Source organism: Cucurbita moschata, unplaced genomic scaffold, assembly GCF_002738365.1.
Source record: "Cucurbita moschata cultivar Rifu unplaced genomic scaffold, Cmos_1.0 Cmo_Scf00090, whole genome shotgun sequence".
NCBI lineage: Eukaryota > Viridiplantae > Streptophyta > Magnoliopsida > Cucurbitales > Cucurbitaceae > Cucurbita > Cucurbita moschata.
Genome location: NW_019268606.1, coordinates 354109 through 373229, shown reverse-complemented (window position 1 = coordinate 373229; position 19121 = coordinate 354109). Strand labels below are relative to the sequence as shown.

Here is a 19121-nt window from a genome sequence, read left to right as displayed (position 1 = left end):
CATTAGAGTCTCTACCCGTATAAAATCTTAAAATATTTATTTATGTATTATTTTCATGCATCCAAAACTCTTTACCATTTACCACATATTTTATTTCATTTATGAATGTTTCCTTTTATTCTTCTTAGGTTCACAATCCTCCCCTACTTTTATCTCTATTTCTTTCCTTGTATTTAATCAACTCTTACTTTTTATCTCAAAAGGGCTACAAAATCTTTTAATTAGGTTCAAAATTATCCGCCAATTTTAATACATTCTTGAATTACACATAGTCAAAGAGAGTTTAATCCCTTCCATATCTCCCATTTTTTTCTTTATGTATTTACTTTGTTTTTTTTTTCTTTTAATTCACCAAATATTCCCTTTTTTTCATTCCTATTATATATTTACTTTGTTATATTTTGTCTTTTCTTCGATGTATTTATTCTCTTAATTTTTTCACAAAATTTATTTGTTCTGTATACTTTCTTCAAACTTTTCCTTTGCCTCTAGTTTTGCCTATGTTAACATGTATTCCCAATTTTGCCTATGCTAATATGTATTCCCAATTTTTTATTCTGTTTACTGTAATTATTTTTGGCTATTTTAAATGAATTCTGATTTTCCTTTTCTTTCAATTTTTTTTTTTTTTGTTAATTTTTTTAATTTTGTTATACTTTGGTCATTTTATTTTCTCATTTTCAGTAAAATATCTAAAATCTAAATAATTGCAAAAGATTAAAAAAAAAAAATCTAACTTATAGATAATTACATGCATTTAGTAACGATGATAATCAATCAAAATTTAAAAAAGTCGGATCATTTCACAAAATTTAAGAAAATGTTTCGTTCCTGTTTTCAATAGATGTGGTATATATATATTTGCTGTTGTATGTATGTGTTGATAACCATGAAACATGATTTTCCAACCCAACAACCTTTGGAGAGAGAGAAAGGTTGACTTTTAGAGTTGCAAATTTTGAGGATAATAATTGAAGTATTGAAAATCCCTAAAACTGGGTCCTTCTAAAAACATGTATTTTTTGTATTCATTATTTTAATTTCCCTTTTCTTTTTTCTTTTTACTAATATTTCCTTTTTGAAACTTTATATAAACAGCTGCCTCCACTCCCTTCCCCTCCATCGCCTTCCTCTCTTTCCCCTCTCCATCAACAAACACCATTCCCTCCCTTCATTCTATCAACTCCTCCCCCATGGCCGTGCTTCCCATCAACGATGCCGCTAGCTTCGACGATGATGGCCGCCCCAAAAGAACCGGTACATCATAATATTATTCTTCCATTCATCAAACCACCGCTACAAATTTTACCTTCCAACTCTTAACTTATTATTTTCATTATGTTTAGGTACGTTTTGGACAGCAAGTGCTCACATAATCACAGCCGTCATCGGTTCAGGTGTGTTATCATTAGCATGGGCAATCGCTCAACTCGGATGGGTCGCTGGTCCCTCCGTGATGTTGCTATTCGCCTTCATCGGCTACTACACTTCCTGTTTGCTCGCCGATTGCTATCGCTCCAGTGACCCAGTGAATGGAAAGAGAAACTACACTTACATGCATGCAGTTCGCTCCCTTCTCGGTATGCAAATAAACAGAAAGAAATAAATATTATCAATAAGTTGATTATATTGAAATTTCTTCTCTCCGTTTCTGTCTATAAAGGTAGAAGTCAGACAACAGCATGTGGAGTACTTCAATACGTGAACCTAGTCGGAATATCGATTGGATATACGATTGCGTCGGCGATCAGCATGATGTAAGTTGGAGACTCGAACCATTAGGGTATTGGTTTGTTAGTGAGAGTTTGATAATTTGTGTGTTTGGCAGGGCGGTTAAACGGTCAAATTGCTTTCATAGTAGCGGAGGGAAAAATCCATGTCATATGTCAAGCAATCCATTCATGGTGTCTTTTGGAGTAATGGAAATAATTTTGTCTCAAATTCCTGATTTTGATCAGATTTGGTGGCTCTCTTCAGTGGCTGCTGTCATGTCTTTTACCTATTCCACAATTGGCCTTGGCCTTGGAATAGCCAAAGTTGCAGGTTTCAACTTTTTTTTTTTTTTTTTTAATAATAATTCTTTTTTTTTTTTTCGAAAAAATTTAAGAACTAACTTTATAGATAAAAGGCCAATATCAGAATAAAATTATCTTGATTCGACTAAAGTAAATTTAAGATAGCATGTGTTTATTAAAAAAAAAAAAAGATTTTATTTTTTTATCGAAAGGCGTGGACCGTCATGTTTGGAATAACTTTTGAAATAATTTCTTTTTAAATGAAATTATTATTTTTATTTTTTATAAGAAACTTTTTTTTTTGATATATTTTTAATAAGAAGTAAAACATATTTTGATGTAGTGATTTAAGATTTATAAATAAATAAAAAAATATTTTATTTTAATATTTTTGTTGTCCTTTTGTGTGTAGAAACGGGGAGTTTTAAAGGGACGGTGAGTGGAATAAGTGTGGGAACAATAAATCAAAGCCAAAAGATATGGAGAACTTTCCAAGCACTTGGCGACATCGCTTTTGCCTATTCTTTTTCAATTATCCTTATTGAAATTCAGGTAAATTAAATTTATGAGGCTTTTATTATTATTATTATTATTTTTATTTTTAATATTCTTATAATTATCACCATATTCGAAAAATAAAAAAGATTAAAAAAAATAATTGATCGGACTCCACGTCGCAGACTCGACACGTGGGAAAAGTGGAGTAAAAAGTAAAAAAGTAAAAGTAAAAGTAAAATAAAATAAATAATAGAAATAATGTAAATATTGTGGAAGAACATAAGGATTAAATTATAATTAAATAGCTGACCACAACGTGGTTAAACAGGACACAGTCAGATGCCCACCCTCGGAAGCAAAGACAATGAAGAAAGCGACAGGATTCAGCATCGCATTGACCACAATATTCTACATGCTATGCGGTTGCATGGGCTACGCAGCCTTTGGCAACGACGCCCCAGGCAACCTCTTGACTGGCTTTGGCTTCTACAACCCATTCTGGCTCCTCGACATCGCCAACATCGCCATCGTCGTCCACCTCGTTGGCGCATACCAAGTCTTCTCTCAGCCCGTCTTTGCTTTCGTCGAGAAGAAAGCCGCCCAAGCATGGCCCGACTCCCCCTTCATCACCAAACACCACAAGCTCTCCATCTCTTCCTCCCGCTCCTACAATGTCAACCTCTTTCGACTCATTTGGAGATCTCTTTTCGTCTGCTTCACCACCGTCGTCGCTATGTTGCTCCCCTTCTTCAACGACGTGGTCGGGATCATTGGGGCTCTCCAATTCTGGCCATTGACCGTGTATTTTCCTGTCCAGATGTATATTGTTCAGAAGAAGATACCTAAATGGAGTCTCAAGTGGGTTTGTGTTCAAACCATGAGCATGGGCTGCCTTTTGATCTCCTTTGCTGCTGTTGTGGGCTCTGTTATTGGTGTCATGCTTGATCTTAAGGTTTATAAGCCTTTCAAGACAACGTATTGATATCATGGACTTGAGCAAAGGAATTACCAAATATATGTATATTATTCGTTGTTTTATGTATTTGAAATTTGTCCAATGTTAAATCAAAAGAATGTTAAATCAAAACAAGCTTTATGCTGGCCTCTCTAATAATCTAATTATGGTTGGATTCACCATCAAAATTTATCTGTCCTTTCTGATTTTAAAGAAGGATATATCACTCCTCCAATATAGTCACACCCTATAATTGTATCCTATAATTGTATGAGTAAATTGTCTATGTACTTTAGGAATAAATTGTATAGTATCTCCTATAAATACCCTTTCACTACTACCGTTTTCATCCCAATAAATTTGAAGAAGTTTCAAGTAAAACAAAAATGTAGTAGTATTCTAGTTTTGTAATCTTTCTTGATTGGTCATAATAGAAATTGTGACTGTTTCCCACAAGAAGTTGTGTTTGACAATGTTAGGGAGATTTAGTACTCAATTATAGCTTACCATATATATCATATTTGATATTTTCTTCATACTTGCCTTCTTATCATATCCATTTATTACTCTTCCATATCCTTGTAATTTATTCGACTATGAATACAGAATTTTCCATTTATTACTCTTTTCATATTCTTATAATTTATTTGCTCATAAATAGAGAATTTTTACACCATTGTAATCTCTTATCGACCGGTCTTAATAAAGAGTTTCCCACAAAAAGTTCGAGGTTGTTGTACGTTGTCTTTTAGCTCTTAGGTTACAATTTTATCTGATCTTCCATATTCGAAACGATTTCTTGAGATTACTAGTGAGTGAGTTTATTTGTGTCATGAGCAGTCTATGACTCTACAAGTTTTATGTCGAAAAGACTTGTTTGGTATTATTGAGGTATTGCCAACATGACGGGTGATGTGAGATCTCACATTGGTTGGAGTGGGGAGCAAAACATTCGTTATAAGAGTGTGAAAATCTCTCCCTAACAGACTGCGTTTTGAAAGGGGAAACCCAAAGAGAAAAATATCTACTAGCGATGGAATTGGACTGTTACAAATGATATCAAAGGCAGACGTCAGGAGGTGGATTGTGAGATCTCATATCGATCGGAGAGAGGAATGATTGTCAACAAAGATTCTATACCTCGAAGGGGAGGATTATGAGAATGGAAAAAAATTCAAGTCGAATTAAAGAGTTCTGTTTTAAGCTTAAAGCATAATATTATAATTTTAAATACATTAATATTTTTTTCTAAAAATTAAAATACATTTTAGCTTAAAGTAACTTGAAATTTTGTCTCCCTAAGAAATTAAAAATTCATAATTTTTTTAAAGTTGACCCTTTTTTTGGCTTATTTTTTTCTTTCATTCTTTTCCATTGGACCTAAATTCTTACCAAACCTTGGTATGGCATTAAAAACACATTCTTGGAATCTTTATATGAGGTTAGGTTTTCTTTCGATCTTTTAATCTTCCTTATGTGCCCTTAAAACCTTTCTTTAGGTTTTCTTTGGGGTACTACAAATGTTTGGATCGTCATCTTGACGATGTTGAAATTAAGTGGAAGAGAACGTCAGAAAACATGATGCGACTGTGCCCACTAAGAAAGCCTAGTTTAAATGGGATAGAATGTCACAATCATACTATAAAGACAGACAACGCGGCAACACATAAGTGACGCTGAATCCACCAAATTATGGTTGAGACAAGATAAGTGTCATACCGTTAGTTGAAAGCCTGATCTATCATTTAAAGACCAAATACATCAAAAGATAATATCATTTCACTCGTTGGTCCATGGAGGAAGGTGATATGTGTTTTGAAAAGACAAAAAGTGTATATGTTAATATCACATGTACGGAAGCAATTTGGATCTTAGGCACTCTAAGTACATTAGTTTTAGTAAATTAGCTAGCATGTTCAAAAGCATTAAAACTCAAGAAGTTCGAGTACTAACCTTTTGTAGTTCAAATTTATTTCTTGTTTTAATTCTGTTTTCCTCATTAACTGGTTTCGATCCACCACTAGTGTCTTCCCTACTATTCTCCTACCTTAGAATGGGATTGTGGAATCTGGGTAAACTTGAAAAAAATTTAGTATAGGTGAAGAGAGAGGTTTGGAAAGATTTTCTCAAAGCTTTTCCAAGAAGATTTCTATGTACCTTGATTACTCCATCGTATTTGAATGCTCTTGCAAATTTGAGATTACCAAATCTTGACACACAAAATTCTACTGTGATTACGTGGCAAACATTCAAGTTTGCTTAAACCATATATTGACTGACACTCAATATTCCATTAACTCAACATTTTGACTTTCTTTATTTTAATTCAACAATTAATTTCAAATTAAAATAATATTAAATGATTAATTAAACAACTTAATTAATATTTAACATTAAATCAAATGTCAATCTCAATCAATTCCGGCACATATTGATTATGAATCACTATTCATAATTACAATATTTAAATTTTATTTAAATATCCCCAATTCTCTCTTTTTGGTTAATTCGTAATTAAAACAAAATTCGATTAAATATATCTTATATATTTAGTGCATATTCCCTAATTTGAATTCGAACACTTCGAACTTACTCGTTACACTATTCTAAGGTTTAGTTCGATATGAGCTAGCCCCTATACCTAATAGACTTAAAGATCATGGGCTCCAACAATCTGAGATTAACCGACTAAACTCATTAACCTTGTTAACCAACATTCGTTAACTACCAGGATACTCCATTATAGCCTAATAGTTGCACTCCTCACTATAGATATATTTTTGTCCAGTTGATATAACCATGATTAGTAAGTTGATCCTTCACAAGTTGTTCGTAACTAGGTCAATTTACCATTTTTCCCCTGAAGTTACTTTTTCTTCCTTAAGTCCCACTGATCCTCTCGGGCTAATGAAAGGGCGGGGCCCCTTGTTCAAGACCTGGAGTCAATACTTAAGGAAACAACCTCTCTACTATCCCTAAAAGCTGGTAGGAGAGAATTCCATCTTGCACCTTATGTCCCCACCTATTCACCCAGTCTTACCCTTAAAATGGGAGGCTTATTGAGTCAGTGAACTCGGGCTACTCTCACCCATGAAAATCTAAGGATAATTTCGAATAAACTGGAGTTCTTAGTTAGCTCAGAATTAAGGTCGAGTTACTTAGGTCATCGAATGAAAAAATCAGTCTTAGCAGTAAACGACATTATAAAATGAGAGTGACTTTCTTCATGGTCCGATCTTATCCAATACTCATTGCATAGGATGTCTCCACCCACATGTCTCCACATGTTTATATCATATATAAAAGTGGGCTGCATCCATAATGTCCCTAAGATAAGGTACTCAGCCTTATCTATATACTATACATCATTTTGACTATATACTTGAACTTGATCCACTTTTATGTCTCTACATATAGTTCAAATAATCATATACTATAGCTAGAGTTTTCTTAGTTTATTGGATTTAGATTAGTGATCGTAAAATTCACTTTATTTAACTACAATCTTTACTGAATAAACATCAATAATAACTTTATTGCAAATAGAACATGTTTTTGTTTACAAACTATGAGTTTTAGGACGTAAAACCCAACAAACTCCTACTTGATTAAAACTCTAGTGGGGTTTTATAATGTTGAGTAGAGAGAAAGACATAAATACAATAAACTAGGGCATCAAATACCCATGTCTTTTCTCCCACTTGCCCTAGATTACATAACTCGTAGTCCTAGACTCACTAAGTGCCCTTCAAACACTTTAGCCGTGAGGGTAAATGGATCAGCAATGTTGTGCTCTAAAGTTATCTATGTGACGATCACATCTCCTCTGTAACGATCCGAAATTTTCTACTTAATTTAAGGTCACTTGTATACATGTCATAAACATGAATGGAGAAATACTTCATTTAAACTTTCATAAAACATAACATTTAGCTTAAAACACATCCGTGGACTTACGTGTTTTGAAAACACCTTTAAAACGACAAAAAAAAAAAAAAAAGACTAAATAAAATAAATAAAAGTTTAGATTAAAAAAATAAATGCGACTACCCTATGCATGTGTCATGGTCTCAAGTTGCGATGTCATCATCAGCCGTACAGGAATGTCTTGCCTTAGCTTGAATAGAGGTAGCACATGGCTAGAGTATTTTAAGAAATGCTCAGTAAGTGACCCCACTATTGGGGTTAAATGCAAGAACATGCGAATGCAATGACGGAATCTATCCTTTCAATTTATTTTCCTACGGTACTATCCTAATGGTTAACTTGAATGTGTACCATATACTCTACACATAGCTTATACGTGCGAGTATGGACTCACTAGTTAGTTCGCACACCACTGGGCCACTTTCCTTGTCGGGCGAGCATACTCTGGGAGCTCTTTAGGCCAAACATTCGTTAGAACTAGTAACCGTCATGACAGCATTATGTAAAAAAAAATGATCTTACCCTTGCCGGTAGCATTATGTAAAACATAATGATCGTACCCTTGCCCATGGTGATGAAATAGGGGTATCCCCAAATACATGAGCACACATAATGCATGAGGTCCCACTATTTTTCCATTTTCGACATTATTAAATATAACCCCGCTATCGTTTTACATTCATATCATGTCTTTTCTCATTTTTCAATTCTCATATCATGCATAATTCTAACGGGGTTATATTTCATTTCATTTATCGTAATATCATGTCATTCATAACATGCTGTATGCATACAATTTAGAAAACATAGCATAACGCTCTATGCTTTTAACATGTCATTTCATAACGTGCAATTCATACAACAATTACCTCAATGGTCACACAAAATAATCTAAACATAACATATCACATCACAATATATCGTATCATAAACATGTCATATCGTAAACTAATTGTGGTCATATCATTTCCTAACTTATCAAAGCCTTAACATTCTTATATCTATCACAGTCATATCGTTACGTGTACATACCTTAGTCATATCATCACAGAAACGTACTTTACTCTATCGTTCTATCAATTTATCACACACCTATCCCTTTCTACCCATAACCTAACTGTATTCTTTCATCAATCTCTCATATTCATAGCGCTCCGGTATGTAACCTAACTTTAATGTTTCATGAACGTATCTTACTCCTATTGTTACATTTCGTTTTGTGCATCCTTCTCGTCTACTATCTCAAACATATCATTGAACACATCGTACTGTAATTATTATCATACAATTCACATATTATAATATATACATAACATATAAGAAGCATATCGTTCCACAAACAATTCACACATATCAATATATATAACATGTGCAGAACCACAGGGCACATGTCAACCTCAAATATAACCATGTCAATAGTAAGGCCACTTACCTGGTTAGCTTAAGTTATTGTCACGAATATATCCTTAATGAAAGTTCGATTCTGTCCTTTGAAATCCAAGCCAATTTACGTAAGCCCATGACACCAGTTTCAAGTTTGAACTCTATAAAACTATTTCTCTAATTTACATTAGTCCATGGTTAAAACTCTTGAAATTATATATCTATAATTATGTTTTTATTAAAAATATTATTTTCTATGGTTACTGTTGTATAAAAAAGTTGATAAAGTTATTTCAAATTGAATTTTCCTTTTTGTTTTTTTTCCTTTGCCTTCTAATTTTGTTCACATGTATTCCAAATTTGGAGCAGATCCTGTTTCTAAATCTTTTCTTGTCTCTGTGTTTCATTTTCTTCTCATTCTGTTAAGACTTGAATGTTGTTTACAAATTTTCTTGACTATTTTATTTTTAATCTATTCGTATAAATTTATTGATCTAACATTACTAATATGATGTGCTTTATTAAAATTCATATAAATGATTGACATTTAGTTTCTAACTCAAATCTAAACAATTTTAATGATTTAATGAAGATCTAACTATAATTAACTATGATTTCTAAAAAAACATAGGACAAAAGAAAATTAACATTTAATATATATGATCTTCACTAAATCTCAGTTAAGTGAATCTCAAGTAGGCAAAGGTCATTTCATTTTTTTGTCAAATTAAATCTGGCAATGGTTGATTTCAGTTTCTTTTTGCAAGGTGTGATTTTTTTTGGAAGGGTGGTTTGAGGAGAGATAATTAGGGAAGGGATGGGAGGTGAGTGGAGAGAAGTGGGGATGAGTTGTTTCTTTTTTGGTTTATTTATTTGTTTATTATTTTTTTAATGTAATTTTATTTATTTATTTATTTATGATTTTTTTTTTGGCTGTTGCACAATCTCCTTATGAGATGATATTTGGGCTCAATATGTTTTCTTCGCTTATGGCTTCTAGGTTCTTTAAAATTTGCAACTGCTCCACTCTTATCAAAGCAAAGAGGGATAGACAAATGCATATTTGGAACGATTTTCAAATCAGTTAAGAACTTCCTAAGCCATTTTTTCGTTGCTTCACAACCAGCAACATACTCAGCCTAAAAGGTATTAATCCTTTCTTGGAGTCCTGCATCTTATATAAGACAAACATTTTGTCCATGTTCGATGCTTGAGACAGTGCTAGTGTTTTGTTCTTCCGATTTCAAACAATTTGGATTCCAAGAACAAACTGAGCTTCTCCCAAATTTTTTATTTAAAATTGTATCGCTAGCCAATGCTTAATGTTATTTAGAAAACCTACATCATTCTCAATGAGTAGGATATCGTCAATGTACAACAGCAGGAAAACTACTATAGAGTTGACTATATTCTTGTAAATACAAGGTTCGTCAATATTCTGTTTAAAGTCATAAGATTTGATCATAGTATCAAATCTTATATTCCAGGATTGAGATACTTGCTTCAACTCATAAATGGATCTTTTTAATCTTGCAAACTTTTTGCTTGTGATCCTGTTCAATGAACCCCTTTGGTTGAGCCATATAGATACTCTTCTCAAGGTTGCCGTTTAGAAAGGCTGTCTTGACATTCATTTGCCAAATTTCATAATCATAAAATGTGGCAATGGACAAGAGTATTCTAATCGATTTAAGCATAACAACAGGAGAGAAGGTTTCTTCATAGTCCACCCCCTCTCTTTGGGTATAACCTTTTGGTACAAGTCGAGCTTTAAAGGTCTGTACCTTACCGACTTTGTCTCATTTCCTCTTGTAGATTCATTTGCAACCAATAGGTTTTACCCCATTTGGTTGATCTACCAGTTCCCAAACTGAATTGAAGTATATTGACTCTATTTCAAGATTCATTGCTTTGATCCATATCTATATCATTCATTGCCTGTTTATAGGTCAATGGATCCTCAACGCCATCATCACGTATAATGACCTATGTTTCTACCAAACCCAAGTAACGATCGAGTTGAGTTATAACCCTCCCACTGCATCGAGGCATTCTCAACTCTTGAGAAGGATGTGATTGATCAAAAGTGCCAGCTCCATCAACGACTCTTGTTGAAGGACTAGCCTGATCAACAACTCTTGTTGTTTTATCAATAACTTCTTTAGAAATGTCACTCAATACTAGTTTGCTGCGAGGTTGATGATTTCTTACGTGGTCTCCTCTAAGAATGTAGCGTTTGTTGATACAAACACTCTATTTTCTTGAGAGTCATAAAACAGACCACCTTTCGTCTGTTTGGGGTATCCTATGAATAGACATAATTTTGAACGACGTTCTAATTTCTTGGGGTTTTTCACCAACACATGTGCTGGGCATCCTCAAATTCTGAAGTGACGTAAACTACCTTTACGCCCTATTCATAACTCATAAGGTGTTTCTAAAACACTCTTAGAAGGAACCATGTTCAAAATGTATGCAGTAGTCTCCACTGCATATCCCCAAAACGAATCAGCTAATTGAGAAAGACTCATCATAGACCGAATCATGTCTAATAGAGTTCTATTTCTCCTTTATGATACACTGTTCTGTTGAGGTATATCAGGGGCTGAGAGTTGAGACGTTATTCCATGCTCTATCATATAGTCCTGAAATCTTAAGTCCATATACTCTCCACCTTGATCTGATCGAAGTATTTTGATAGTTTTACCTAATAGATTCTCAACCCAGTCTTATACGCTCTGAACTTTTCAAGAGATTCAAACTTGTGGTGTATAAGATAAATATAACCATAACTTGAATAATCATCAATAAAACTGAGGAAATATATCATCAATAAAACTGAGGAAATATTCATACACTCCTCGTGCTTTAACATTCATTGGTCCATAGAAATCTGTATGCATGAGTTCTAAGGGTTCTTTGGCTCTATAACCTTTTTCGAAAAAAAGATCGTTTAGGAGAAATCTTTTGTCGTTAATTTTGAGTTTTAGCTGTGTTTAAACATCTTGGTATTTAAAACAGCTTTTTTTTCGCTCGGTTTGAACATATATAAGTTGTTTTCTAGTTTTGCGGAACAAATATGAATACCTATTTTGCAAATGAAGACTTCATTGATTTCAAAAGATATTTTATACAATTATTCTAATAAACAAGAGATAAATATTAGATTGATTTTCATTCCAGGAACAAAAAGTACATTATCTAATATGATGAATCTATCTCCAAAAAAATAAGTTTAAATTTTCTACTGATCTTAATGAGACAACCTCTCTTGTTCCAACTCTAAGTGTTATCTAGCCTTACACAAGCACTTTCTAGGAACTAGTTTTCTTAAAAAGAAACAAATGTGATTAATGGCCTCTGAATCTAGTATACAGGTTGAGTTATCATACTCTACTAAACATATTTCTACAATTAGTAAATCACATGTACGATGTTGTTTCTTTTCGTCTTTCTTCTCTACAAGGTATTTTGGGCAATTTCTTTTCAGTGCCCGTTTTCGTTGCAATGGAAACATTTTTCTCTGCATTTTAAACCTTGCATTTGCAGCCAGCAGGAATCTTATCTTTTCCCCTTACCCTTCTTCTTCATCAAAACATTTTTAGAAGTTGAAGGACCAGACTTATATTTGGAGGACGATCCTTGTAGTAATTTCTTAGAGACAACAACATTTGCTTCTCCTGCTTGTCCCTTGTTGATCAAGAGGGACTGATAAGTTTGTAGCTCATTGAGAAGAGTATTCAATTTATATTCTATCTTGTTCATCATTGCATTTGTGCGAAACTGTAGGAAGCTCTTCGGAAGAGACTCCATGATAAAACTAACTTGGCTCTTCTCATCAATGACAACTGCGTTTACTTTTGCCACATTGAAATGTACCATCATGTCTAAGACATGTTCTCTAATAGAGGTCCCTTCTTTCATACGACAATTGTAAATGTATTTTATGGCATCATATCTAAGGGAGAAGGACAATTGTCCAAACATCCCTTTCAAAGATTCCATAATCTCTTTAGCAGTACCCATTAACATCGTGTTTCTTAGCCAAAACATTAGATATGCTGGCTAAAATGTACACTCGAGCTTTGTCATTTGCCCTTGTCCATCTGTCATATGCATCCCGAACTGTTCGATATGCATTTGAGCTGGAGTTTAGAGGACATTCCTTAGTTAAAACAAACCTCAAATCATTAATTACAAGTATTTGTGTTTAGGTTTGATTTTCAAGTTGCGTAATTGTCGCCGTTTAATTTCTCAGAAGCGAGTAATTGTACTATTGAGCTTGACATGCTGAGATATAAAACAAATTCCAGTGAATTGACTTAATCCTTTTTAATCTAATCAGGTTTAGCAAATGTAATAATATACCTAAAAACTATTAATTTTTGCAACGATACTTTAGTGAGTCAGAGCAACGGCTACCAAGGGGCAGTCAATCACTCTTCACTAAACCAAGACATTCTTGACTTAAACATTAATCCCAGAATAACTCTTATTCCTATAGTGTTTTAGTTATCATCACTTTGGTCAAGAATATACTAACTCTTAGTAATTCTTTGTAAGTGTGACTTGCCATTTTCAGACCTAAGAGGTCGGCCCCAACAATGCTATTGAATGAAAAAGCCAAAGTTGGGAATGAACCTAAGAAATCCTATCCATTACTAGAGTTTTCGTTGTTCCGACTCCTATGTTACGACCTTCCGAATAGGTAGTTTCTCTAGTGCAACATGCAAGCGAAACATGGGAATCTCACGGTGCAACATAGTGGTGGAGATCATAGGATGTGTTGATATACTTCCTTCTCCTGGTTACTATAAATACTTTCTCTATTCACCTTATTATTGGCTCATGCAAATACCTTTCGAATGGAGGCCGTGCCCAGGGCAACACGAGGTCGAGCTTGAATCTCACGGTATGAATTTTTCAGAGAGCGTAAAAAGAAAACGATGTATCTCATATACATTTTTCCTCCCATCAAGTATTTTAGACGGTTGAGTATACTTTTTACTTAACCTGAAATAGAGGTAGCACGTAGTTTGAGTATTTTAAGAAATACTCAGTAAGTGATCCCACTATCGGGGGATAAATGCAAGAACATGCGGATGCAATGACGGGGCGTATTGTATCCGTTTATTTTCCTAGGGCACTATCCTTATGGGCAGCTTAGATGTGTACCATATACTCTACACACAACCCACACTATCCTAATAGGAGACATAACATAATGTTCCATGCTTTTAACATAACATTTCATCATATACATATCATACAATAACATATTGCATCACAATATATCATATCATAAACATGTCAATTTATCACATATCTTGTGCCATAACATATTTCATATTATTTTCACATCATAGGACAACATATATATATATCTATATATATATATATATATGTCATTCACATGTCGTATCATAATCATAGCATATCGTAAACACTTCATGATCATATCGTTCCCTAACTTATCATAGTCTTAACGTTCTTATACATATCACAGTCATATCGTTACATAAACGTACCTTAGTCATATCGTTACAAGAACTTATCCTAACAATATCTTTCTATCAATCTATCATAATCTTATCCCCTTCTACCCATAACCTAATGTGTTCTCTTATCAATCGATCGTGACCATATCGTTTTTATCAATCTCTCATATCCATAGCACTTCGATACGTAACCTAACCTTAACGTTTCATGAACATACCTTACTCCTATTGTTACATTACATTTAGTGCATCCTTCTCGTATCCTATCTCAAACATATCATTGAACACATTGTATTGCAAGTATTACCATACAATTCACATATCATAATGTATACATAACATATCATAAGCACATCGGTTCACAAACAATTCACACAAATAAATATATATGACACGTGCAGAACCACGGGGCACGTGTCAACATCAAATATAACCCTACCCATAGTAAGACCACTTACCTGATTAGCTTAGACTGGTCTCACCAATTTATCCTTAAGAAAGTTTGATTTTATCCTTTGTATTCAAGTCAACCTATATGAACCATGACATCAATTTCAATTTCATTCTCTCAATTTTGCAATGATCCATGTGTTCGACTTCATGTGAGCATTAGAGACTTTATGAGTCTTGGAATATATATATATATATATATATATACCTATACAATATAATTCTATTTTCACTAAATATGTTATTTTTGTGGTAGGAAAGATATTGTTACTCGACAAAATTTAATGGAGTTTCTTGCCTCTAATATTTACTATTTTATCTTTTAATTTTGTCTTTAAATTTTGTTCACCAAATCTTTCATCAGTCTCCTGTCTTCCTCTCTGTATTTATTTTCATTCTCTAAATACATATAGTTTTCTATATTTATTTTCATTATGTAACCAGATATTACTAGCTAATTTTGTTAATGGATCCTTATTTCTAAAATTTCCCTTTTTCTTTCTTTCATTATGTATTTCCTTATTTTCTGCACTTACGGAATTTCCTTCTTTTAAAATCCTTATTTTCTTACTTACCGAATTTCTTTCTTTTATCTTATATTATTTTATTTTAGTTTTTTTTTAAGCCATATTCATAACCAATTTTTAATGGAGGGTGTGGCTACTCATCTGACTTTTTATAGAGTAAAATTTTATTGATCCTAACCTTTATTTCCTATAAAAATATAATTAATTGGATAAAGAAAAATGATATTTGATTTAGACCAGATTTCTTGTAAAAAAATTGGATAAAGGAAATGAGATCTAATTCTAACTTGATTTCTTGTCACGCTAATTATAAAGGAAAAAGAATTCTGAGAAAGAATTTACGGTAATAGGAGATCAAAATCTCTCTCCAAATGAAAACCATTTTTGTTTTTCTCAAATCTGAATTTGTTTTTTTGTTTGTTTCTTTTCAGGAACTTGAGATTATTTGGTTTGAGGAGAGATGATCCGGAGAGGGATAAGAGATGAGTGGAAAGTAGTGGTGAGGGTGGAATTTTTTTGTTTATTTATTATTATTATTATTATTTAAAGTTATTTTTTTTAATTTTTAAATTTTTTAATTTGTTTGTTTACTTATTTATTTATTTATTATTATTATTATTGCTATTACATGCTGCCACTAATCAAAAGACTATTTCTTACCTGATCAAATCTATGTAATGTGGTAACTTTTCATGAGCAAACACGTGTCTCAACATATTCATAGGATCACTTAACAGTTTCAATTTTAAATAAACGATTGTCCCTTCATTAACTATTTCTCGAACAAAATAAAATCAGACATGAATATGCTTGGTTCAAGCATGATTAACTTGGTTATTGGACAAACAATCATCTTTCTCCCTATCACAAAACATCTCTATATGTTCTTGAGAAATACCCAAGTCATTAACCAAACAATACATCCAAATGCTTTTTTTTTTTAAGATTTCACTGACCGTCATATACTCTGCTTCGATTGTAAACAATAAAACAATAGTATGTAATATTGAAAGCCAATAAACAGGTCCATCAGCCATAGTGAATGGGATAACCAGTAGTTTACGTTGCATGTAGAATCATTCAAGCTCGACATGATCAATCTTGCTTGTGAAATGATTCGAAACTCAAACAATATTTTTGCCTTGAGATATTCAATCAATCAGGTAATCCGAATCTTATTCTCCTTGTAGTGATTCCTTGTCTTATCACTAAGCTAATCAAGTAAGTCAACTTGCGCCATCCACTACAAAGACGTGCGCTGCATTTTGAATCCTACTCAGTTCAATGATTTTGTTTGAAGTGTATCTTCCTAAGCAAGCTTTTAGCTTACCTTCAAATCTTCCTTTATTCTTGAAGGAATGGAGTGATTTAAAAGCACAAAATTGTTATCCCACTGAGCAAGTCTTGTGAAGGAACAGATTTCGATTTTCTCTCTTTACTCTCTCTCAAGAACCCTAACCTTTATTTTCTTCTTTCTCTCTTTTTTCCTTTCCTTTTGTTCCTAAATAGGATTGGTGGATCAAAATGATCAACTTACTTTTCCGTGCTTACTTTGACAAATTTTTCTAATTTTTCACTATTGTTTTTATATTTTATTGATTTCTTTTGAATTTTCTAAGCGTTTTTCTCTTCTACCACATCCTCCAATTTGCCCTCCATTGCTCCAGGTGTTATAAATTCTCTCTAATTTAAAAACTTTGGTCTTCAAAAATTGGTTGGCACAATTCCCAATAGTAGGACATCCTCTTGTCCAATTTTCTTGTCCAAGTTGCTACATTTCCTCTCGTTAAGTTTACCGAACCATGACGATGGACCTCTTGGGTTCTTTGTCCATGAAAATGTTTCCAACTCCTAGGGTGCTCCTAGAGCCACCATGTCTATCGTTTATGATGTTTCACTCTATCGAGGGTTTAAAATTCACTACTAGGGAATAGCCATGATAAGATGTGGAATCAATACAAGGAGAATAAGATTCGGATTACCTTGTTGATCAAATATCTCAAGGCAAGAACATTGTTTAAGATTCGAATCACTCCACAAGCAAGATCGATCATGTCTAGCTTGAATGATTCTTGTTGATCAAATATCTCAACGCAAGAACACTTGATTGAGATTTGAATCACTCCACAAGCAAGATTGATCATGTCGAGCTTGAATGATTCTACATGCAACCTAAACTACATAGAATTGCAAAGAAACTTAGTCATTGGCTAAAGAAGAGCACAAATGCTTCTTTTACTATATTTTCCAAGTCTGCTTACAAATATAACATACATGGCTTTATATAGCCTCAAAATGAATTAAAGGCATTCCGTAACATTCATACTTAATGACCATACTTAGCCATCATGTAAATGTAACCTAAAGTAAATAAAATGTCTTAAAATACAATAACTCTAAATTACTCTAAATTGTAACCCACCCAAAATTTACAACAATCAAACTTTATTCTTCTTCAAGGTAGCATGAATTGAAACATCTTTTGATAATTTTGACAACCTTTTCTTCACATCTTCATTGAAGTATATTGTATGATTGATGTCTCTTGGCTCATATCAAGCCACCTATCAAAACCTGATCACAATCTTATAGGTTCCATAGGATCTAATCCAAGTGCACACGTCCATCTTTTTAGCATTATACAATTCTTTTGTATGCACTGAGGAAGCCTTGGCAATCTCAAGCCCTAGATCTCATCCTTCAAAATTGTAATGAAGTGGTTCATCTTCGTCATCTCTGTACTGACAACCTCTGGCGCAAACCTTGCCAATTCGTAGGGCACTAAATTGTACTACTTGACTCTCTCCACACCCTATTTCAGTTCTAGGAAGGCTACCTTATTCTTGCACCTTACTACAACTAGGTAGTACTTCATTAGTTATCCACCTTTGAACTGGGACTACGTCACTAGTCCATCCTCAATATCACGTATCTTCAAGGTGCTTTTCTACTAAAGTGTGTCATGCCTCTTAGCATGTACGTGGAAGAGTGTACTAGATATCATATTAGGCAACTCAAATATTACAAGGTTGAGATATAGTCTGTCTATCGACGATTACCCAGATTACTGTAGATCCCTTCTGTGTTTTAGGTAGGCATAAGATGAAGTCCATAGAAATATTTTCAATCTTCCATTCTGGTATATTGAGGGGTTGCAACAATCCTATCGTCCTCTGTCTACCAGTTTCAACTTGTTCGCATACTAAACACTTTCTCATGAATTTTGCTATGTCCTTTTTCATACATTGCTACCACAAATGTTGTTTCAATTCTTCGTACATCTTAGTAGCCTGAGTGCATAGAGAATGACGAGTTGTGAGCCTTATTTAGTATGTCATTCCTCATCTCCTCCACTACTAAAACACACAGTTGTCCTTGACATAGCAATCCGTCATTTGATGATTTGGAGAAACTATCCATTGAACCCACTATTAGCTGACCCAAAATCTTATCTAGGTTAGGTTCCTCTTGTTGAGACTCAATAATTCTCAGTCAAAGTGTGGGTTGGACCGTGAGTCGAGCCATCTAAGCTACCACTCTTTCAGCTACTATTGCTATATTGGCTCGCTCGAAATCCGCCTGCACCCATGACTCTTTTGTGATGAGGGCTGAGAGTTTGCTATTTTCTGACTTAGAGCATCGGTGACCATATTTACTTTTTCATGGTGGTACTCTAATTATCTTGGTTGTCTCATGTTCAATTCTTTCTGAGGCTAGCACTAACCTTTGTTTTAGGTCTTGAAACATTGTCTCGCATGAATCGCTCCTGTAAGGACCGCACTGACTCGATGACTCTAAAAGACGGGTAAAATTTTTAACAAAATAAAACAACCAAAACTTAAAACATATCAAACATTATATCAAAATA

At 33.6% G+C, this 19121-nt stretch overlaps 1 protein-coding gene across 1 annotated transcript; it reads left to right on the top strand.

Annotated features, from left to right (window-relative positions):
• Positions 1 to 1104: 1104 nt before the first annotated feature.
• LOC111439300 (amino acid permease 4-like) lies at positions 1105 to 3624 on the top strand. Its single transcript, XM_023077064.1, has 6 exons — positions 1105 to 1257; positions 1347 to 1580; positions 1664 to 1757; positions 1829 to 2043; positions 2428 to 2567; positions 2842 to 3624. The coding sequence occupies exons 1-6, from the start codon at positions 1194 to 1196 to the stop codon at positions 3493 to 3495; spliced, it is 1401 nt and encodes a 466-aa protein (XP_022932832.1). The 5' UTR covers positions 1105 to 1193; the 3' UTR covers positions 3496 to 3624.
• The last annotated feature ends 15497 nt before the right edge of the window (positions 3625 to 19121 follow it).